The sequence below is a fragment of the Tauraco erythrolophus genome, chromosome 4 (genome assembly GCF_009769465.1).
Source record: "Tauraco erythrolophus isolate bTauEry1 chromosome 4, bTauEry1.pri, whole genome shotgun sequence".
NCBI lineage: Eukaryota > Metazoa > Chordata > Aves > Musophagiformes > Musophagidae > Tauraco > Tauraco erythrolophus.
In genome coordinates this window covers 60,317,912-60,340,508 of record NC_141468.1, presented here as the reverse complement: position 1 = coordinate 60,340,508, position 22,597 = coordinate 60,317,912, and the positions used below count along the sequence as shown (strand labels likewise).

The window sequence follows — 22,597 nt, the reverse complement described above, 5'->3', positions numbered from 1 at the left end:
CCTTTTATTATCTACAGTTGTATGGATCATACTGATCACCTTGCACTTGGATGCTCTTTGATTCCACTCTTGTCAGCTGCAAGCAGCAAACTTCCATCCATCTGGGAATAACATTCCTGCTTCCACAGGAGCCTGAGGCTGAGGGACCCTAAGTTCCGGGCTTCTGCTGCTGTTCCTTCCTCCTTTTCCTCCTGGCTGCCCACTGCCAGCAGCCCAGCAGCCAAAGATCTTCGTCCCTGCTATGGACAATGTCTGGCTCAGTAGATGAGGTGCCCTGCATGAACTTTGAAGCCAACATATTTGCAAAGAGCCTATGCCAGCACTGTTTCAGAGCCGCAGGGGCTCACCAGCATGCTATCCAGGTAAGCTACTCCATCCCACCTGGAGGCTATGAATACTTCATTAAGGGACTCTTTGTTCCATGTTGGGACTCAATGTGCCTTTGTAGAGATGGAAATCCCTAAGACAAAGGCTCAGCCGGGCTTTGTAGATGTCTTTGGGGGAAAGCTGTGGGCAGAGAGTCTTCCGAAGCATGGGAATCCATGGTTTTATGGTGCCCAGGTGGGAGCCACTTTATCAGGGATGGGCTGGCTCAACACTGGGTACCAGGGTCTTGATAGATTCTGGAAGGGAACGCAGGAGTGTCACAGACGCAAAGCTACAAGGAGAGAAGAGGGAACTGGCAGAGCAGGGACCCACCATGCATTAATCTCTGCTTGATGCCTGCTGGCATTTACAGCCCACCTCACCTAAAATATGGTCCTGGTGGATGTCCCTGCAGCCCCCGGCTGTCGGCTTAGGGCCAGGGCTACATGCTGTCCCTGGGGCAGCTGCTGCAAGCTGTTCCTGGAGAGGAAGGCAGGAGAGGGATAAACTTCATGGGACTTTGGGCTCTGGATGCCTCGATCCAACATGGTCCTTCGGCACAGGGCCAGACGCACAAGCTGCTTGGCTGCCTCCGACTGGGCGATGACCGGTTTCATGTTCACGGAGGGTTTCGTGTTGTTCGTCATCCTCCAGGAGCGACTGGCCTGGGATGATGAAATAGTAATGAGCTTCCCTCTCTCTTTCTTGCCCTCTCCCTCTCTCTCCCTGGCCCCGGGCCCTCTAAGGTTACCGCAGCCCTTTGCCCGTGATCTGCTCTGAGCTGTCACTTCTGAGCGAATCCCAGTGCGGGCGAGATGCTGGAGGGAAAGTGGCGCAGACAGCTGGCTCCCCAGAGCCTCCCCCACTGCTGCTCATAAGCCCCGCAGGTAGCGGGGCTGGGGAGGATGCTGAGACGTCTGCAAGCCCTGACAGAGAGAGGCAGGGGCTGGGGCTACAGCCTTCTCTGCAAAAATCTCCCTCCCTCTTGGCTCCGTTGCCTCTCCCTGGGCTATCCATGTGACGAGGAAGAGCGGCTGCCAGCAGCATCAGCACCGATGGGGGCGGGGGGCAGTTTCCCTGAGCCCTCATTCACACGCGCTGTCTCTGGGATGCCTGCAGCATTCAGCATCAAATAGGAGGGTGCTGGTCTTCTCTGGCCTCCTGAAGTACGAGAAAAATCTCAACGGTGGACTGGGAGAGGCATCAAGAGCCCAAGAGGCCAGGCTGCTCTCACGAGGAGGTAGAAGAAGCAGGCATTTCCGAAGGGCAGCCTTCCTCCTCATCCTCACCATGCTGACAGCACCATTGCACCCCCTTCTTCCTTGCAGAAGCATGCCGTGGAGGTCACAGGGCGCGATGTCAGCAGTGACACAGACCCAGGTGGACCCTGGGACGCCCTCCGTATTTTAGCCCCACAGTGTGAGGTATACGTGTGCGTGGGCCCAGTGGAGAAGACAGAGCGGTGAGTACCAGCGGGGAGCCACGCTGCTCCAATGAGCCCCCTCAGTGGGAAGAACGGAGGAGGGGGAGTGGGAAGTCAAGCAGGGGTAAATGAGATGCCTTCTCTCTGATGCTCTGCACACCAGTGCCTGGGAAAAAGGGCTGAGCAACCCTCACACCATGCCCTCTAACCGGGTTCCTCTTGGCTGTCCCACGAGAGGTCAGGGGGCCACCAAAAGAGTCTCCTTCCTCCCTGCTGCTTTTAGAGCAAGGCTGGTGGTCCCAGGATGGGCTCTGCAAGCCTCGGCCCATCCAGTGGAGAGAGATGGTGTGGCTTGGGCTGCCAGCACTGCCACCCATCCCTGAGCTCTGTGGGCTATGCTGACCACCAGCTGTCCTCTCTCCCTGCCCCACAGCTGGCACGAGAGCAGGGGATGTCCCCCGCTCAGTCCTGAAGCTGAGGGTGAGCACAGAGAAACCGGCACCGACCCCAGCTCCTGTGCCGAAGCCAACTCCGCGCTTGTCAGGGTGAGACGGGGTCTCTCATGGTTTGGGTTATTGTGGTCTCCCCAGCCCCCTCAGCCCTTCAATGCCACTTCTGCTGGGGACATTCAGAAGGTCCTGAGATGCAAGGGGGATCAGCTGAGACCCTTAGTCCCCACAAAGGAGTCTCTCCTCCTAAAGAGCACGAGATTTGCTCTTGCATTCCCCCATGCAGACTTTCCTATGCTGTTTCTTGCCATGCCCATTGACATTGGGCTGGGATCACCTTATGCTTACCTAGCTCCTCCCCTGGTTCCTTTTTACCAGCAGCTTTGGGCTGAACAGGCTGCAACTTCTCATGTATGCTCTAACCTCCTTCCAGCCCACAAAAGCTACCGGTCCCCATTGCAGAGATCTGCCCTATCTTGTCTCCCAGGACGGGGAAATGACCCGGTTGTGGGACAACACTTTGGGATCAGGCAAACGGGACATGATGAGCTACGCGAGCTACAAGGAGGAGAGGTGGCCACAAGCCCCTCAGGCAGACAGACCCAGGTGGGCTCAGCCCATTCCCTCTGGATCCTGGGTGAGAACCGAGGCCCAGGGCTTTAGGAAAGGAGTCTGCCCGCTGAAAGCAGGTACACTTGGTTTGCTCACGTGTGAGATCCTTGTTCTGGTTTGCTTTCAACCCGAGGGTCTCTGAAGTTCACAGCAGATTTTTATTTAGATTTAGTATCTCTTTAGCCAGTTCTGGTCCCAGGAGGCATTCAACACCTCCATGGGCACCATACAAAGGGATGAGGACCAGAGTCCATGAGACGGCATCTCTGTGTGTGCTGACCATGAACCGTGGGTCCCTTGGGTGTTCTCTGTCTGCATGGTTTGATGTGCCCTTGGCTCGCAGTGCTGTGTCTCAGTGCTCCCACCCTGCCTGGAGGGAGTCTGGGTTTTATCTCTGCCCTCCTGGACCGTTTCTAGCTCTCCTTCGAAGACCTGCTTTGCTGTGGACGTGGTGGCATCCCGTGTCGCTCATGCCTCCCCCAGTAATGGCCTTCTCCTCGTCCCAGAGCGCCGTCCCACCAGCCAGAAGCCTGAGGAGAGCTGGCCAAAACACCGCATAGAGAGTGGCTATTTCTCCCTGGAGTGCCAGAAAACCGACCCTCCCTGGGCATCCACCCCACCACGGGCCACCGCTGGCCCCTCGCTGGCCCGCAGTGACCTGTTGGGCAGTGGTGGGCACCTCACTGGCTCCCGGGTTCAGGAGCCCCGTGGGCACTCCGGCAGCAGGGGCACAGAAGGGCGGCAAGGGCTGGAGAGACAGGAGTACACAGTGCTGGCAGACCTGCCCAAGCCCAAGCGCCTCGGCCAGCGGGATGCTGTTGACCGCTGCAGCTCCCGCATGCTCAGCCCCGGACGGGTGGAGGTGGAGAGGATATTTGGCTGCGAACGCAGGTGAGAAGCAATGGGTCTCCACAGTGGTCAGAGGTGGGGGAATCGCCGCCCTATGCTGTTGGGGGACCCCCACCTCTGAATCGCCATGCCTCAGGGAGAGAGCAGGGCTAGCTGGCAAAGCTCAGCTTTCAGGCTGTGCTTAAATTTCCCTTAAAGCAAGGGTTGGGTTTAGGCTCAGCACATCCTGGCCTGTGGAGCTCCCGCATTGCAGCATGCAGGCAGCTGAGGCCATTGGAAAGGGGAAGCCAAGCTGCGCTGCTGGAAGCAGAGGGAGCAGCCCACCCTCCTTATCCTCACAGCCACCTCCTGGAAGCTGCAGGATGTGTTGCAGGGCAGGGCAAGCCACGGAAAGGGGGATGGAAAGAGGTGGTCCCCACTCCCAGTGTCAGTGGCTTTGCAGGGATCCAAGGTCCACTGTAAGAGCTGCTCAGGAAAGGATGGGGGATGCCAAGAAGTACGCAGTGCTGGTTGTGTCTTGGCTGGAGAAGCAGGAGTGGCTCCGGTGTCAGTGGCACAGGGCAGGAGGAGACGTAAATAGGGACCAGAGAAGTATCCTGGACAGGTGGGTGAGATGTGAAGGACCAGATGGAGGGAAATTTAAGGAATAGTGTGAAGAAGACATGAGTGAGGCAGAAGGACACGAAAGCTGGGGTGGTTGAAGCGATGGGGTCAGGGAGAGGCTATGGAGCACAGAGTGTCTGGGGCAGGTGGAGGTTTGTGGGGTCAGGCTTAGGTGGAGCAGAGTCTGCAGAGGCTCTGCCTCTGAGCTGAGGCTGACAGCAGCTGGATAAACTGCGTATGCCTGCAGGAAATCGGAGACCCTGGAGGCCTTCCAGGCCCTGGAGGAGGGCCGCGTGGACCGGCTCGATGGCAAGACCCCGGTGCCACCCAGCAAAGGCCGCCTAGTTCAGAGGCAGTCCAGCCCCAGCCTGCCCAGAGAGGTGAGGCTTGGCTGCGCAGAGGGACCTCATCCCAACTCTCCAAGCTGGGTTGCTTTTCCTTGCCACGTTTTCCTCTCTTTCTGCCATGTGCTTCTCTCTTCCATTCTCCTGCTCCCCCTTCCCTCTATTCCCAGCCCTCCCTCTGCCATGAACTGGAACTCTTGGCTATTAAATGGCAACAGCCCTTTCACCCTTTGGGTCCAAGAGCCTTCTCTTCAATATGGGCTGGCTCTGTGCACAGGGATGCAATTGCTGTCTGGGGAATTATTTAACCGAACTGTCTCCCAGCCCTAATCCCATATTGTTCCTGCTCGCCGGCATTTATGTTTTTTAAGAGGACTCTCTGCTCTCTCTCCCCCGTGTCCCCAGGGTCAGCGGCGATCCTGGCACCTCGAGCAGCACAGCAGAGACCCCAAGGAGCCCCTGCGTTCCCCCAGCCCGACTTGGCACCCCGAGAAGGCCAGCAGGAACCAAGGGGACTCCCCACGCCCTGCCAGCCCTGGCTGGCTGCTGGAGAGAGGCAGCCGGAGCCCACGCTCCACAAGTCCAGCCCACCAGTCGAAAAGGAAGGCAGGGGAGCCTGTGAGCCCTCCCAGGCACTCAGAGAAAAGCTGGAGGAGCCGAGGGGAGCCCAGCCACCCCTCGAACTTGGAGAAAGGCCGAGCCACCTGGCAGGCCAGGAGTACAGGGCAAACCCCAGAGAGGAAGAGCCGAGGGGACTCCCTGCACCCCATGGGCCTTGGGAAGGGCTCAGATAACAGCGGGTTGAGCCAGACAGGGCTGCCGCCACGGTCCCTCAGTCCTGGCAGACGGATGGAGAGCACGTGGAGAAGCCAAAAGGAGATGTCCCCTCCTGGCCTGGTGCGGGGGGCAGAGAGGCAACAGGTGAAGCGGGGGGAGCTGCTGCACCCCAGGGGGCCTGGGAAGCCACCTGAATGTGGCTGGCAGAGCCTCCGGGAAAAGTTGCCGCCCTCTCACCCTGGGAAGGGCGCTGGCAGTGACGGAAAAGGCCGAGGCAAGCCCCTGCGCCCCACAAGCACAACACGACCACTGGAGCAGGACTGGAGGGGTCGGGGTGATGCCCACCAAGTACAGGCATGGGAGAAGGACTGGAAGCACCAGGAGAAGCCCATGTGCCATGTGGACTTGATGCGCCAGCTGGAAAGGGACTGGAAAAGCCCTGCTAGATGTCTGGATGTAGGACTACAGACGGATGACAGCTGGAAAAGGCCCGAGAGTCCAGCGCAGCGGCTAGAGGATGACTGGAAGGGTCCCAAGCACACCCAAGACACAAACAATCCAGAGAAGCCATTAGAAAGTGACTGGGGGAACAAGAGACTTCTTGTTTATCATGTGAGTAGGGCAGGAGCCAGAGGTGATGGGGACTCTGCCAGGTGTAAAACTGGCAAGCACAGAGTGGGTGGGTCTCCTGGGTTGCAATTCTGCGCACCCTGGCTCCCCCAGATCCTCATGCTTCTCCAGGGGAGCTGCGGTGCCTGCCTGGTGCTGGGAGGAGGGAGGGTGCTTCCTGCCTTGGCCCGCGCTGGGAAGCGGGTGGTCGGATCTGGGAAACTAAGGCAAGGACTAAACCCCCTTGGCTTCAGCTCCTGCTTTCTTTCTCTGCAGCGCCAGCTGGGTGAAGGCGCGTTCCCACTGCAAAGCAACACTGGCTCCTCAGGAAGCCTGCAGCCACGTTCGAATGCCAGTGAGAAGCACAACAAGGTAGGGGCCAGGCTCTGGGAATGGTGAAGAAAGGCAGCTGTCCTTCCCCAGAGGTTACTGTGGGCATGCTCACTAACACCCCCTTTCCCTTCGTCCTTCTTGTTTCTCAGATGGGGAAACTCAGGCACCAAAGCTCTGTTTTAAAAGCAAAGAGGGGTGAGCTGTAGACCTGGGACTAAAATCTCAGCGTAGTTGCTCTCCTTCCCTTTATTATTGCCCAGTGCTACAATAGCACTGAGGGTTTTACGAGGATGAAGCAGACTTTACTGGCATGAAAGAAGATATGGTCAACTGTGTTGACGTTCCTGGGATACCAAAAATGGTGTGAGAGTGGCTTTGGAGGGCTGCAGAAAAGTGTTCTGGGAGCCCGTGTAGCTGGCAGCTGCACCCGAGTCCCTGCGTCTGTGCCCCTCCGTGTGCGTCAGTCGTCTTGGCCAGGTTGTCCCCTGCTAGGGCCTGGCTGTGTGCTTTATACAAGGAAAAACTGCAGCTGGGCAGGAAGCTCCCAAAGGCCTCTCAAACTTGAAATGGGTGACAACCCTTCCCTCCCTTCCCTGCCCCAGTCCAGAGAGGAGCCCAAAGCTCTGAGCTCCCCCTGCACAACTGGGGCTGTTTCACCCCACCTGTTCCAGGTTTCTCAAGCACTGAGCTCTGGGCCAGGCACCTTCGCTTTGCCTTGCGGTGAGAAGCATCGCCTTGGTATAATCACACAGCGGAGCCTGGTATTTATTGATGTGCGGCCCCCTGCCCCTTTTCCTTTGGGACCCTCTCTAGCAATTCCTTTTCCTGATGCCAGCTGGCTTTCCAGAGGCACCGGAGGACCTCCCTGGACCTGCCACTGCCTCTGCCAAGACTGCAAATCGCTGCTTTAGGGGTTCGTTTGCGGGGCAGGGGGGCGGAGAATAAAACCAAGCAGCCTCGGGAGCGAAGGTGAGGATCCCGCTGTGCTCACAAAAAACCTGCCTGGATACGGGCTGGGCTCCCGGCGGACCCTTCCTGGGGCAGCAGCAGCTGAGCCCGACCCTCCCTTGGGCTTCAACTTTGCCCGGCCCAGTGAGAAGGGAAGGGGACACGGTTCAGCCCCACCATCGCCGCCGGCTGCCGCCGCCCCTCGCCCCGGGGTCGGCCCCCCCGTTCCGTGCGGCGGCGGCGGCGGCGGTGGCGGCGGCCTCGCCCGCCCCGGCGGCTCCATTGGCTGCGGGCGGCCGGGGCGGTGGCGGCTGGCTGCCATTGGCCTGCCAGGGCCCTCCCAGGAAGTTTGGAGGGGAGGAAAGAAAAGTTTTTTGGGTTGGGTTCTCCCCCCTCCCCCTTCCTTTTCTTTCTTTTTTTAAAAAAAAAAAAAGAAAAAAAAAAAAAAAAAGCGAGCGGGGAGCGCGGGACGGGCGGCGGAGCGGGCATGGTGGGGCAGCGGAAGCCGCCCGGCCGCTGAAGCCGCCCCGCCGCCCTGGCTGCCAGCGCCCGGCCCCGCCGCGACCCCGGCCCCGCTGCCGCCGCCGGCCGCGCCGCCCCCGCCATGACGGTGAGTCGGGACCGGTCCGCGGGGTTCGGGGTTTCAGGTGGGGATCGGGGCGGGGGGAGCTCGTCCACCCGGCCGCTCTCCGACCCCTCGGCCGGGCCTTCGGGGTGCCTGGCGGGACCCGCGGGGCTGGGAAGGGGCGGAGGGCCCCCAGCTGTCAGCCACCGCCTCCCCGGCGTCCCTGCGCTCCCTGCCCGTCCTGGGCACCGCGGCTCGCCGGGGGTCTCTGGCCCCGCCGGGTACTCAGGACTGTGGCTGAGGCTCGGTGCCTCCTCCCCTCTCTTTCCCATCAGCGCCAGGCTTCGCTCCTGGGTTCTCTGTGGCCGCTCGGTAGAGCCTCTTCGTTAGCGTTGCTTCGTTAGCGGCGGGCACCGCCGTAGACACCAGTAACGCTGTGCATAAGCGCGGACTGGGCTGAGGCCTGCCGAGCTCACCGCACCGATGACCGCAATCGGATGCGAAATCCGCATCCCCCCGGGCGTGGGGAGCTCCTGCTCCCTGTGGGAACCAGATGCGGTTTCGGGGCAGGGAGCGTCCCACCCCTGGGGCAAACCTTCCTTGGCACAGACGTGTGCCGGCCACGAGAATTAGGCTGTCGAGCAGAGCAGGATAATGAAGGTGACAGGCCGGGCTGTGCCCGCTGGTGTTTCACACGGGGGCGGTGGGAAAGGGAGAGCCTGTCGCCCGCTTGCTTTTGCGGCATGTACAGATTTGGGAGCTGCAAGCGTGCTCCAGCCTGCGAGCGGTTTTGCTTTCACCAAACTGAGCTGGAGCGGTTTTGCTTTGAGTTTTGGCCTGGGGCCTGTGCCTTGTGGGACGGGTTCCCTTTTCAGAGGAGAGGAGATATTGTCCTTTCCGGGAGGCTGAGAGCCCCTCGCACCATCTCTTGGAGGTGAGCAGAAGCAGTACTCCAGGACCTGTGGTGCCGAGGAGCTTTTGGGAGTGGGAAGAGCAGGAGGCAAGGCGATGGCAGAGGCTGGCCCTGAAAGGAGCACACCTGACCATCCCATCTCTCCTCTTGGACACTAAGCTTTCTCAGCCTGCTGCAGCTTCTCCTTCACTTCTCCATCACCGTGCCTCTGTGCCACCCAGAAGCCATTCTTTCCCTCTCACCCAGTCCCCTTTCCTTCTTTGGTGTTTACATTCTTCAGATACTTGCAGGCTGTTATCACCTCCCCTGTAGCCCTTCTTCAGCCAGAGCAGGCAGCTGCCTCTCCTTAACCTGCTGTTTTAAGCCGGTCCTTCCAGATGTCACTATGTTCCTAACCGCGTGGGACCTCCTCCGGGTCCTACCTGGCCATGTGCGGGGCTGAATGTGTAACTCTGGTGGGGACAGATGCAGCCAGGCAGAATTGCTGCTGCCACCTCCAAGCCAAAGCCTCACCATCCGCAGCCCCAAGCCACGCTGAAGGGCTGTACGTTTTGCCAGGGGTGCATCCTGCCACATCCTTGCATCTCCAGCAGATGAATCTCTCCCAGCAATTCGGCTTTCCTGGACATTTTCTCCTCCCACTGCTGGGCCATTTCCTCTGGATGGGGGTTTGGTTTGAACACCGCTGTCTTCTCTGCCAATATCCTGAGCTCTTTATGCCGGATGAGAAAGCTGGATTTGGTTGTGGGAAGGCAGAGAAAAGTGGCTTTAAGCAGTTCGTGCATCAACTGATGCCCCATCGTATGGTACTGGCCCTGCTACGACAGGAATAGTTCAGAGCCAACTCCAGAGCTGTGGCTCCATGTCTGGGGGTGGCAAGGAAAACAGGGCCAGCAGGGAAAACAGGAGCCCTGTGCAATTCTCCCGCTTGGGAGAAGCCCTCCGGGGAGACTTTCCAGCCCTGGCATTGCACTGAGGGTAGTAACAGGGCAGCACACGGTGGCAGTGGTTCTGGCAGGGCTTTGCTCCAATTTTCCCAGCAGCGTACATCCCATTAACGTTCATTATTTCAGCGCCTAATGCTTTGGGATTGTCAGTCCTCAATAAGGCAAAACCCAGCTGATCCGTACAACAGCTCCAGCCAGGTGTCCTTTTGCTCCCTCGCTCCCTGTAGTGTTTTTCTGCCTCTGCGGAGCCTGCCTGGCTCTCTCCTGCCGAGCGCACGTGTGTCCTGGGAGGGGGGGGAGGTTCTTTGACGTTTCACCTCCTTTCCTTCCCTCCCGCCGCTCCCAGTTCAGAGCTGGAGCTGAAGTCACTGGATTGGAAGGGATAACGGGAAAAAGGGTGGAGCTGCTGCCATGGAGAAGGAATTAATTTCAGGGCACTTTTTCAGGCGACGACAGGGCTAGAGAGATGTCCAGATCCATAGGGACAGGGATGCATATGTCGTCCTCATCTCCCAGCCGCCAGCAGCACCCACCACCTCTGCGGAGGTGAAGCGCGGGAGCCCCCTGTGCCCTTTCGCTCTGGTTTCCCTGCCTGCCTCCCGTGTCGGGCAGCTCAGGATCACCATCAGATGCTTCTGGCCAGGCCTGAAGCTGTAGCAGCCGGTGACCCTCCCCTTGGCAGGCATCCCCGTGCCTGCTCAAACCAATAGCCGGAGTGCCGAGCTGGGCCCGGCATGTACTGGGCTCTTGCAGCCCTGTAACCTTGGATGTAACCTAAGAGCGGCAGCTCAGGGAGATGAAAGCAGGGAAGGCTCGGCCTGGCTGGGTGGCCAGGGAGCTGGACTTGCGGGGCAGCCGCAGCTGGCTGCCGGGCTTGTCTGGGGGGAGTGGAGTGGCTGTCAGCTTGCTGAGCCACCCCTTCTCGCCAGCTCAGTCTTGGGTGGTGATTGTGGCATGTGGGGACTGCTGGTGGCATCCCTGGGGCTGGCAAGTCTGGTGCAGACCACTCGGAGTTCCAGCTCTGGCACTGTCACCTCTCTGGCACTGTCCTCGCCTTGCTGTAGAAGAAGAGGCAGATCAGCAAACTCTGGCTTCCCTGAGAGAAGAGGCGTTGAGCTGAATTATTTGGTGGTGCAACTTCTCTGGAGCCAGCAGCGTTTGGAGAAGGGACCAGCTCGAGCCTGTTTGGCTGAGGGCAAAGCCAGGGAGAGCGGTTCCCCTGAGTCAGCTTTCCAGCGCTCCACCTTGGGAAGGTGATAAACTGGTTGGGATGCCGCACCAGTGGCATGAGGTTAGGAGGAGGCGGGGAGTGGGGGGGAAAACTTCTTTCTAGCACAGGCTGATCTGGATGAAATTCTGTTCATCCTCATCTTTGGTTGCTGTGGCCGGGGCTGGGCAGAGGGCAGGCTCTGCAGTGGGAGAGAGCAGAAGGAGCTGGGTAAGAGAGGAGCCCCCAGCATCTCAGAGATTATTGAGACTTGGAGAGGGTCAAGTCTCAGAGAGCATCAAGCGCTGGTTGTGACTTTGATTTCATTGCTACCCTGGGGTACATTGTTTAAAGGCAACGTGTTTTCACAGCTGTTGAATCGCCTCCTATACGTTTGTGATGAGGGCTGTTTCATAGAGAACTACTCATGTCTTTAATAAATGATCGGTGGTGAAGTTACCAGAGGGATGTAGCTCTGGGGCATGGATGGCCAGGGTTGGACAAGGTGTGTCTGATTCTTTGTGGCTTTGCCTCTGTCTCCAAGGCAAGCCCCGTCAGTGGTGGTGGAGCACTCCCTTCTGCCCGCTCTCCTTGTCCCTGCCTCCCCCTCTCTGAATAAATAACTCCAAGGCACCTTGTGGAAACCTCCCTGCTGCATATTTCCCTGTAATATTTTTTAAACCTCTTTCCTTATCATCTGCTTCCTCTTACAGGAACGGCTGCCTGCTGCTAAGAGCTAAATCCAGTTCTCCTTTGCTGCTGGGTCTTACACCCCCATGAGTTTTTTAAAAGCAATGCCAGACTGTTCTCAGTGTCGTTCTGCCACTGGGGACTTGCCTTCCACCCTCTGGCACGAAAAGCCCTCTTGTGGGTCGCTTCGAGACAATAACCCTCTGTTTTGTCCTTTCCTCTCCAGCCGGATCTCCTCAATTTCAAGAAGGGATGGATGTCCATCCTGGCCGAGCCAGGAGAGGTAAGGTCCAGGGGGGGTCTGCCTCTTCCCCTAGCCCCTGCTGCTAGAGATCCCCCAGTGAGCAGCCAATTTCCTTCCTCCTTGCTGGCTGAGGTTGCTCCTGCTGGGAACGGCAGTGGGAAGCGTTTGGTGGAGGTGCCTCACTCTGTGTGCGGGCATGGAGGTTCACCCAGCAGCATCCTTCTGCCAGCTGAGGGGCTCGAGGGGGAGCTGGAAGGGATGCAGAGGAGGGGGAAGAGAAGGCTGAGAGGTCATGGCGCAGAGCGTCCCTCCCTGTTCCTATGCTTCCCCCCGTAACTGCCTATCCGTTTCCCTTCTGTCTTTTCCCTTCCCTCCCCCTGCCCGATCCGCCTGCAGTGGAAGAAACATTGGTTCGTGCTGACCGACTCGAGCCTGAGGTATTACCGGGACTCGAACGCAGAGGAGGTAAGCACGGCTGGCCTTTCTCCAAGCCCCTCTTCCATCCCAGCCAGGGGAGGAGAGGAGCGCAGCCCTGGCATGACCAGTGTGCTCCCGGGAGAAGTGGCAGCGTCCTCTCCTCCTGAAAGGCACTGGAGGTGGTGAGCTGCTCTTTGCCAAGGAGTGGCGAAGAGGATGGGTGTCTGAAGGCGGGCTGGCGAAGCTTCAGGGGGGGCTGTCAGTGGTGAGAGGTGAGAGGAAGGGCTGGTTGTGTGGCTTGGCGTCTCTGATGCTCTCCATCCACACTGCTGGCTGCCTCTTGGGTTAAAAGAGGCCACACTGTGCCAGGGAGCTGAGACTGGCTCCCAGAGAGCTGTAGGATGAAGGTAGAGGCAACCTGCACTCTGGTTAGGGTGCTGGCAGGTGAAAGGGCCTTCTTCAAAGCTGGATTTGCACTGATGTCCTAGTGGGGGGCTGTGCTTGCAGGCTGATGACATTGACGGAGAAATTGACCTCCGCTCCTGCACAGATGTGACAGAGTTTGCGGTGCAGCGCAACTACGGCTTCCAGATACACGTGAGTGTTCAACACCACATGGACACGGAGCAGTGGCACCAAGAGACGCTGGGTAGGAACGTGTGCTCCCTCCCCATGCCTAGATGCCAGCCATGCAATCTTTGTACCGGGATGGTGACCTGGCAGGGCTGGTTGGTGACACGTAGGGGTGGCAGTGCTCAGGGACACGAGTGCTGCCTGCCTGCGAAGGAAGGAGGAGGAGGGGGCTTTGCAGGGCTGACCAAAGGCTGTGCTGGAGGCGGCCCAGGAGCCAAGCTAAATGCCAGGGGTGTTTACTTGACCCGTTGGCCAAGGCGGCTTCTCTAGAGCTACAGGAGGGAGTGGTGAGCACCACAGATCTTGGTGCAGCTTGGCTGGCTGTGCTCTGAGTAACCACCTGTATCCTGGGTCTGGCCCCAGTACAATCCCATCCTCGGCTACTTGCTGTAGCAGCAGGAGATGGCTGCTGAGGCAGTATAAAACCCAGTGGGTGTGCAGCGTTGGGCACTTCATGGTCTGGGTTTCCCTGCTGTGCACCAGCACTGGTGCCTAGCTCCCAGCACCTGAATGACTGGGTGGCACCGGCTCACGTTTGGCCAAATGTGCTGGCAAAATTTCTTTTGCCTTTGCTTGGAGATGGGCTTGTGGGGAACATGTAACAGGCTTTCCCGCAAAGAGCATGTCTCCAGTCCCACACCTCCACCTGACCACAAGAGCATGGCAGTCTTCGAGACAGCACGTGGTCCCTCTAGCACTGGCCATCACCCACGTGAGTGGGTTCCCGGGGGTCTCAAGGAGCAAGTGGGAGCTTTCTGCACCTCTGCAAGGCACTGACAGAGCCTCTGTCACCTCCCTGTTGCAGACAAAGGATGCTGTCTTCACCCTGTCAGCGATGACCTCAGGCATCCGGCGCAACTGGATCGAGGCCCTGAGGAAGAACGTGCGCCCAGTCAGCGCTCCAGACATCACTAAGTAAGAGCTGCCCTGCGCCGCTTCTCCTCTTCCCTATCTCACTGCCCCTCTCCCCTAGCAGGCAGGGACCAGGAAGGTCCTTGTGGAAATCCAACCACTCCCAGATTAGCCCTGCCCACCCGACAGTCCCCCTGTCCTCCACTCCTCCTGAACATGGCCTGAAGACACCAACCGATGACAGGGGTTGAGAGCCTGATGGCTCCTGCTCTTGCACCCATTTTTTGCCTTGCCGCATCAGTTTAGCCCAGTTTCACTGCCAGTGTGGCCAGAACTGGGGATGAATCCTCCCTGCTCTGTGAGGGAACCTGTTTCCCTAGGGGATGGGATACTACGGGCCCAGCTCTGCACTCAGGGTAGAGATGAGTGAGGGCTGAGCCTCGGGCAGTTGGTGGTGCCCCCACCAGCATCCTTTCCCACATAGCACCTCTCCTTCACTGTCCACTGCTCTGCTTTCAGGCTCTCCGACTGCGATAAAGAAAACTTCCGTAACTGCGTCCCTCAGAAGGGCTCGCTCCGGACAGAGGAGCAGCAACGGCTGGGCTCGGGCTCCGAGGGGAACTCGAAGAGTGGTCACTGGAAGGCAGATGGGCAGCGCCATGCCTTTGACTACGTGGAGCTGTCTCCCTTGCCTCAAGACCCCGGGAATCAGGGGTCCCCGCAGAGGACGAGAGGGAGCTTGAGGATCTCCGACCGAACTCCCAAGCATGAGGAGCTGGAGCGGGATCTGGTCGTCCGTTCGGAGGAGAGGCGGAAATGGTTTGAGACCCCTGACAGCAGGGTCCCAAATAGTGATGGCCTGGCGGGGGACTCTTCCCAGGACCTCCCTGCTCCTCCACTTTCGGAAGACCAGCGGAGTCGGCTGAATGAGGAGATAGAGAAGAAGTGGCTGGAGCTGGAACGCCTGCCATTGAAGGACTCGCGGCGGGTGCCCTTGACAACACTGCTGAACCAAAGCAAGGGGGGCCATGGGGACACCAACGAGGCACTGAAAAAGGAGGTAAGAGCATCCTCTGGGATTCTGGTGGCCCCTTAGTGTGGTCCCTGGCAGCAGGGGCTCTGCAGAAGAGCAAGACAGAGGTGCAGCGAGGTGTTCATTCTTTCTGGCTCCATTTGCCACCCTTCAAGTGCATGGGAGCTTTTGCAACCAGGTATTGTGATGCTGGAGACCTGTTCTTGCACGCCTGGAGAAGTTCCCCAGGCCACGTTTTGGTCCAGGTTAAGTTAGTTGGTGGCACTGCTTGTGTGGAGTCTGTGTATCCTAGGAGTACATCCACAGCCTCTCTGGCTGTTCCCATGCCTGCAAGTGCTTCACCTGCCAGCCTTTGAAAGGAGCCCTGCACATATCTGTCATCCCAGCTACACATGCAGCGGTGGTTTCCTCCAGCACAGATCCACCTCTGGAAGTTGGGGTGTCTCCTCCCCTCCTTGCTAGTGCTTACCAGGCTGGGGCTAGTTTTGCTGGTTTGGTCGCTTGGCAGGCTGCCACCCCTATGGGAAGCAGACATCTCCCTTGGCCACTCATGGTCCTCCCCATCCCTAAGCCTGGGGTTCAGATGCAGCATGTCAGTCGGGTCCTGGTGCTTTTCCACTCCCGGCTGAGCATCTCTCTCCCCTCCTTGGTGCAGGTCCAGTCGCTGCGGGCACAGCTGGAGTCCTGCCGGGCCCGAAACGAGAGTCTTCGGGAGGCAGCAAAATCCCAGGGAGATGGCCACGTGCCCCGGGGGTACATCTCACAGGTGAGTGGGGCACTGGACACGGGGGACACGGGACCCTGGAGTTGCTCCCAGTCCCAAACTGGGAAATGCTGGGACACAACTCACTGCCAGGCAGGTATTGCTAATCATTGTGTTGCCATGGTGACCCTAACTGGGCCTACTTATAATCAATGTTAATTACATAAAGGCTGGTGCGTGTTGCCTGGCCTTAAAGGGGCCAGAATGTAAATGGGGAGGAGGAGAGTTAGGAGAGAGGTGCAGGATTCGCGCCCCGCTTTGTGCATGGGCACAATGCTGGCCTGGGCTGGGGGAGTGGGCCGGTCCCCCTGCTCGGGAATGGGTCAACAGCTTTCTGCTGAGCGTCCGCGCGTTCCCCGGCAGTTTGCAGCTTGCCGCATACGGTTCTTGCTAACGGGGGCTCCCGAATCCCTCGTTAAAAGCGGTCCGTCAGGCCCTGGGGAGCTCCTGTCCCTGCCAGAGCTGCCCAAGCCCTGAAGGTCACTTTGACAGCACAGGCCATTTGTTTGCTGGGACGGCACGTGGGAAAGCCCGCAAAGCAGAGTTTGCTCTTTGTTTATTTATTGTCCCTCCCATAGACTCATCCAAAGCAAGCAAGGTCACAGCCCACAGGGGTTTCCTGGGGGGAGGCTGCCGTTCCACCACGCTGTGGAGATTTCAGGATGTGCCCTACGTGTTGAAAGATAGCCGGGGGGGGAAGGAAATTGGGGCTCGTGAAGCCTGCTGCAGTGGGTCAGCTGTACGTAGCCCAGATAAAGAAACTTGCAAGTCCCGTGGCGCCCGGCCCAGCCACTTACCAGTCACTCTGGCATCTTGATTTAATATTACAGCTCACAAGCCTCTTTATGGTCAAAAAAAGCTAAAGGAGTGGGGAGGAAAGGCATCTTATCTTCCTGATAACCCGGCTCTAAAGGGTTCATTCATTTCACATTTGAGGCCAAACTTGGCCTTTCCCCAAAGGACTCGTTCTCTCTCAGTCTGCTGAAGTGCACAGCCAGTCCACGGACAGATCTCCAGATTGATCCCTCACCTTTTCCTCTCCTTTGGTCAATGTGTGAAGCTTCCCAGCTTCCCTCATCTCAGTAGGGAGGAGTAGCCAGCAAGGACTTGAATTCCCACAACGTGTTGCAGCACCCATTGTATCAGCCTTCGCCTTAGTACTGGGGGAAGGAATGGGACAGTAAGAGGCTGTCACAGGACCCAATGGCTTCCTGGCTCTCTGCTGATCTTTTAGAGGCCCTGGCTTTTGAAAATAGTACCCTGGTATGGTTTGGTGGTGAAGAAATCCTTCCTGAGGGACTTGGGGCAGTGCTGCCAGCATCTGGAGGGAGAGCAGAGGTGTAGCTCCGAGGTGGGAACTGCTTTGCTTTGCTGTAACACCAGTTAACCACAGCGCTCAGTGTTGAAAGAACTGTCCCCTTGGTCTCAGAGCCATCAGAAAGGAGGGCGAGCTGTGTGGGGAGGCTTTGGGGAGGGCTCTTTGGCAGCTTCCATCAGGCCATAGGGCGGTGCAGGGTATCACTTTTCAGAAGAGACTCAGTTTTCATTGATTCCGGGGGATGCTGGTTTATTTAAAAGGCAGATACCGAGATGCAGATCCCGCTGTTGATCTCCTCCAGCGAGGCCTACAGCCTGGTGGAGTGTCTGGACGGGGGTGTCAGGCACATTATTCCCAGCTCTTGGCCCAAGAGGGATTTTCCTGTCTCGCTGCTTCAGTTTTAAGAAGAGCAAGGGGAATGTTTCTTCCTCTGCAAAGTGCAAGGGCATTGCAACATTTCTGGCCCTGTCAAATGGTTGTGTTCAGTGATAAAAGTGCCGCCTCAATTTCAAAAGGAAGAGACCCTCCTGGGAAGTGGTCTCCCTTCTCTCAAAATAGCTCTGGACTTGGGTGAGGATTGCAAAGGCAAAAATCATCCCAGCCAAGTGCCTGTCCTGGCTCGAGCCCTTCCTCCTGCCCTCCTGGTCCCTCATCCCTCCTTTCCCTGGCACAACAGGAGGCCTGTGAGCGCAGCCTGGCCGAGATGGAGTCGTCCCATCAGCAAGTGATGGAAGAGCTTCAGAGGCACCACCAACGGGAGCTGGAGCGGCTGCGGCAGGAGAAGGAGCGCCTCCTGGCAGAGGAGGCTGCAGCAACGGCAGCAGGTAGGAGCATACACCAAGCCATGCCCATGCTCAGGTGGGTCCTTGCCGTCTCTCCCAAATGTCTTATGCAAGAAACCAGCCATCCCAGTCATCTGGAGCCACACTGCTGACCCTACTGGTGTGACAGTGATGCTCAGCACCTTCTTGTAGGCAGACAGGACTGGCAGAGATGGCAGGGAGCTCCATGCTGCCCTGTGTTAGTCTCCTTGGCAGTGCTTGGTGCATCAGGATGATCTTGGGGTGTGGAGAAGGTGGAGGATGCCCCGAGGGCAGAAGAGATGGAGGGGGAACCTGCAGAGACAGGTCACGGGAGCCTGTGGCAGGCAAGAGCTTGGCTGGTTCCGTGGTGTGGTTTCGCCAGATGTGCTGGAGCTGGCACAGCCTGGTCCCCCATCTCCTATTATCCCCCTCTGCAGCCATCGAGGCACTGAAGAAAGCCCACCGTGAGGAGATGAATAAGGAGCTGGGCAGGACACGAAGCTTCCAGCAGTGCGGCTCGGTCTCAGATGCCCTCCAGAAGCAGCACCAGTAAGAAACCACCTCTCCCACTTCCCTTGCCCAATGTTGCCACCCTGTGCCAGTGTCACTGCACCCCATCTGCAGCCATAGCCCCCAGCTGTCTCTGCTGACGCCTCCTCATGTTCCTCCTCAAGGGTGGTGGGTGCCCAATGGTGACTGCCAGGGCTGCTAGAGCCCTAGGCAGGGAGATTTATCCGCTGCTTGGCTATTTTCCCTGTAGCGCTTCCATTTTCTCCATAGCTTCTTCCCTCTATTTTCTTTACCGAAAGCTTCTCCATTTCTCCTGCATGGCTTGAAGCTCCTAGAAGCACCAGGCTTATGTGCAGGAGGGTGGGAACTGAAACCTTGGTCTACAGGGGACATTATTTTGTGCCAATGACTGATGTGGGCAGAGGCTGCCTGTGGCAGGGGGGAAGGTGATGCTGGTGGCCAGGGGCCAGTGAGGATTGCGGGGCAACGATGAGATGGTGCCTCTTTGACAGGTTGGACGTGGATTCCCTGAAGCGGGAGCTGCAGGTGCTTTCCGAACAGTACTCCCAAAAGTGCCTGGAAATTGGGGAGCTCACCCAGAAGGCTGAGGAGCGGGAGCAGACGCTGCTGCGCTGTCAGCAGGAGGGGAAGGAGCTTCTCCGGAAAAACCAGGCAAGAGAGGGGCTTTTTCTGCCAGCAGAGACCACAGAGCCCATTCCTCCCTTGCATGGCACAGCCCTTCTGTTAAAACTCACCTGTTTGTTCATATTTCTCCCCTTCTGAGATTTTATCATCAGAAAGAAAAAAAAAATGAGGAGTTAGAGTCTGTAGATGACGTTTTACTATGGTGTTAAATACGTTGAGTGTATTCTTTGCTGCTGGTTGTAGGTGCCACCGTTGCATATGGGCAGGGAATTACAAGGAGGTCTCTAAGCTGGGGCAGGGCTGGCATAAAGATAGAGAGGTCAGGACAGCGGAGAGGCCTGTGCCATGGCTACCCTGATGTCTTTTGTATTTTTCTGCAGGAGCTGCAGACCCGCCTCTCAGACGAGATCGGGAAGCTGCGAAGCTTTATTTCATCGCGAGGCTCTGGAGACCGCTCTCCGCACAACAACGAGCGGAGCTCCTGTGAGCTGGAGGTATGGAGGTGCCCCCGGCTGCCCTGCTGCCTCCATCCCCATCCCGTGCTGAGGGTCTCCTCCTCACGGCGATTTTGTCTGGGAGTGGGTGGGAGGCGGGTGCCGGATGGAGCAGCGGAGCCGGTGCAGGAAGGAGGTACGCAAGCTTCCCCTTCACCACTCTCCCAGGGCGCTTGCCTTGCTTCCTGCACTGGCCCTCCTGGCCCTTCCTTCCTTTTCAACTGCCGCGCTTGCGCCGAGGCCCGCTGGCTTTTCCAAGGCGGTGGCTCTTGAGTCACCTCTGGTTCCTCTTCCCTCTCCCTGGCCCAGGTGCTGCTGCGGGTGAAGGAGAACGAGCTCCAGTACCTAAAAAAAGAGGTGCAGTGCCTCCGGGAGGAGCTGCAGATGATGCAAAAGGTCAGTGTTTTCTGGAAGCCCTTGGGAAAGCAGCAGGAGAGGGGAGTGAGGGGAGCACCAGGGCCATATGTCAGCAAGGTTTGGCTGAGCCTGATGGGATTCTCAGACCAAACAGACCCTCTTGTCAGCTGTGCTCCTCTTCTCTGCTCACTCCGGAGCATGTAGCAGCCATGTGCTCCGAACAGCCTGGGCTGGTGTAGGCTTACCTCATACAAGGGCAATGTCACAGAGACTTTGCTGCTGGTGACCCCAGATGTGTGTACATATAAGAGCAGACAAGCCAGGAGCCCTTCTTTCCCAGGTGGGAAGCCTGGGTGAAGCCTGCCTGGCACTTCACTTCCCCAGCCACCTTCTATGTCCCCTAGTTGTCCCCTCGCTGGGTGGATGTGTTTCCTTGAGCACCGTTGCTGTGTGTGCTGCTCCCTCCGCTGGCAGCAGTTCATTCAGAGGAATTTCCGAAGACCCCTGCCAAAAGGGAGCCTGAAAAGGCTTTGAGACTCAGTGATGCTCTGGGATTTTATAACTCCTTCACTTAAGCTTTTTGCCATGTAAGAGACTGGGACCGGCCCTTTTGTCAGCCTCTGTCTTTGGTGGGGTTTATTTTTCCCATATGGATGGCCCAAACGCACATGAGCCGTGGTAAAGCCCGCATCACCTCCTCAGTGTGATGCTGTGGATCCCTGCTGCAGCAGGACCAGAGACTCTGACTTCCTCCCCAGCCCAGGGTTTGGGAAGTGCTACCTCCACACTCTTCTTCTGAATGGTTTCTGTGTGTCCCGGCTTGGGATGGGCTTCAAATCCGGGGCTGGCTCTCCTCTCCTCACCTGCTGGCCCTTCTTCTACTGGGCTCTCCTTGCCACCCCTCTCCCTAATATCCGCCCTAAAACCTGCTGAGCCCTCTCCCTCCCCTGGCAGGATAAGAGATTTGCCTCAGGGAAATACCAGGATGTCTATGCAGAGCTGAATCACATCAAGGTGCGTTCGGAGCGGGAGATCGAGCAGCTGAAGGAGCACCTGCGCCTGGCCATGGCGGCTCTGCAGGAGAAGGAGTCACTGTGCAACAGTGTTGGCGAGTAACGGTGAGCACTGGGAGGACCATGATGTCCCTTGCGGGCGCAGGCAGCTAAGACCAGCTGCCCTGCTTTGGCAGGGGGATGGAGGCTGCCAGTTCCTCCTGCTCCTCTCAGCGCTGAAACTTTAGGCTTAAACTATTCCTTCTCTGCTTCTTGCATCATCTTGTCCTGCACCCTTGTTGTTTCTGGTGTTCTCCCAAGATCCCCAGCCCCTTTCTCACCATGCTGCTCTTGATGCTCCTGCAGCCAGCACCAAGCGCTGCTCAGCCAGGCTGAAGGTGGGAGCTGGCCACATGCTGGCCTTCGCCCCGCAGCATGGGTGACAGTGTGGGGGCAGTTACATGCTGCCTACCTGGGTGATGTTTCTGCTGTGTTCACCTTTGAAGTGGTTTCCCTCTCGCAGCATGGAAATTTTAGGTCTGCGTCTGACTAGACCCAGCCCCTCCTCCCACACTCACCTGTGGGCATCCCTGCTGCAGCTGGGGAGGGAAGCAAGGTGACAGGAATGAGGGTGTCCCATTGTTCGGAGCGCTTTTGCTTCTTGCTAGCATGCCGTGATCATCAGGATTGGGGTCACTCTGCTCCACCAGCCCTTGCTGGTGGGTGCCAAGATGTAGCACAGCTCCAAACAGCCATTTCCCGGGGGAGCAGGAGGGGTGGCATTTCTGCGCTCAATGGAGTCTTTCTAAACCATCTCTGGTTTTGTCTCTCTCTAGGTCTGCTCTTCATTTGTTTATCTGTTCTTGTTTTGTATTTGCTCCGTTCCTCACTTGTGGGGAGGGGGAGGTTGAATCCCATCTGTTATCGCCTTGGCGAGGAATCTCACACCCCCCCCCACTCTCCTCACTCCCCTTTCAAAGCTTTTTTGATGAGCTCCTTTTTCCTCCGTACCTGAGCACATTGTTTGGACTGGCTCCTTACATGCACCTTCTTCAGGATTTTATATGTGAAAATTATATTTTATAGAGGAATTTTTGCCCCCTGGGAAGAAGGGGAAGAGGAGGGGGGAAACTTTTACTGCATCACCAACGTTTTCTAACCTGAAAAAGAGAATCTGGTTTTCCTCCCCTCCCCAGCCCCATTGCTCCCGGCCACACAGCCACCTTCGACACGTATTCCCTCTCTTTCAAATGTCTCCACGGCGTCCCTGGGATGTATGGTGAGGACCACACTCCCTCCCTCACTGTGCCACCCCCAGGGACCTGCAGAGAAGACATGCAAGCCATAGGAGGGAGCCGCTGGGGCAGTCTGCCATGGACGTGCTTGCCTGCGACTTTTGAAAGAGGAGGCCTTGGCAAGAGTCTGCATGATCGAGTCCTCTCCGTGACTGTCCTCTTTCAAGAAGCCGAATTGACAGGACCCTATAGCCACGGGGTCTCTCCTTTCTGGGGAAGAGGAGCCGTGAGGCTGCTACTGCACCCGCCGGAGCCAACTCCCCCTGCAAGGTGACAGCTGCTGCTGCTCTGCTGTGCCCTTCAACTTTTAACTTAATAAAATCTTCCCCTTTCACTGAGAAAAAAGTGTTCCTTGAGGGGAAGATGTCCCTAACCCAGTGTGATGGGAGGTCATTTTTCCAGGTTCCTATGTGATTTGGGGCCATCCTGACCTGTCTCTTCTCTCCATCTGGATTTGGGGGGAGGGAAAGCAGTGGGAGCACCCCCAGCCCCTCATCAGAGAGCGAAAGGAGCCCTGCAGTGCTATTATCCAGATGTCTGCTCCACCTTTGGGTCTGGAGGGGAAGTAATCATGCATCATCACACTGCTCCGAAAAATCCTATGTG

The 22,597-nt window shown here is 57.8% G+C and overlaps 1 protein-coding gene across 1 annotated transcript; it reads left to right on the top strand.

Annotated features, from left to right (window-relative positions):
* The first annotated feature begins 247 nt into the window (after nt 1-247).
* TRIOBP (TRIO and F-actin binding protein) lies at nt 248-22,325 on the top strand. The gene is made up of 19 exons (XM_086611082.1): nt 248-362; nt 1,695-1,828; nt 3,268-3,741; nt 4,550-4,682; nt 5,052-6,035; nt 6,309-6,404; nt 11,862-11,918; nt 12,276-12,344; nt 12,804-12,893; nt 13,735-13,844; nt 14,301-14,841; nt 15,470-15,580; nt 17,572-17,719; nt 18,136-18,247; nt 18,721-18,880; nt 19,234-19,347; nt 19,657-19,743; nt 20,659-20,822; nt 21,533-22,325. The coding sequence occupies exons 1-18, from the start codon at nt 249-251 to the stop codon at nt 20,818-20,820; spliced, it is 3,696 nt and encodes a 1,231-aa protein (XP_086467208.1). The 5' UTR covers nt 248; the 3' UTR covers nt 20,821-20,822; nt 21,533-22,325.
* Nucleotides 22,326-22,597: the final 272 nt, after the last annotated feature.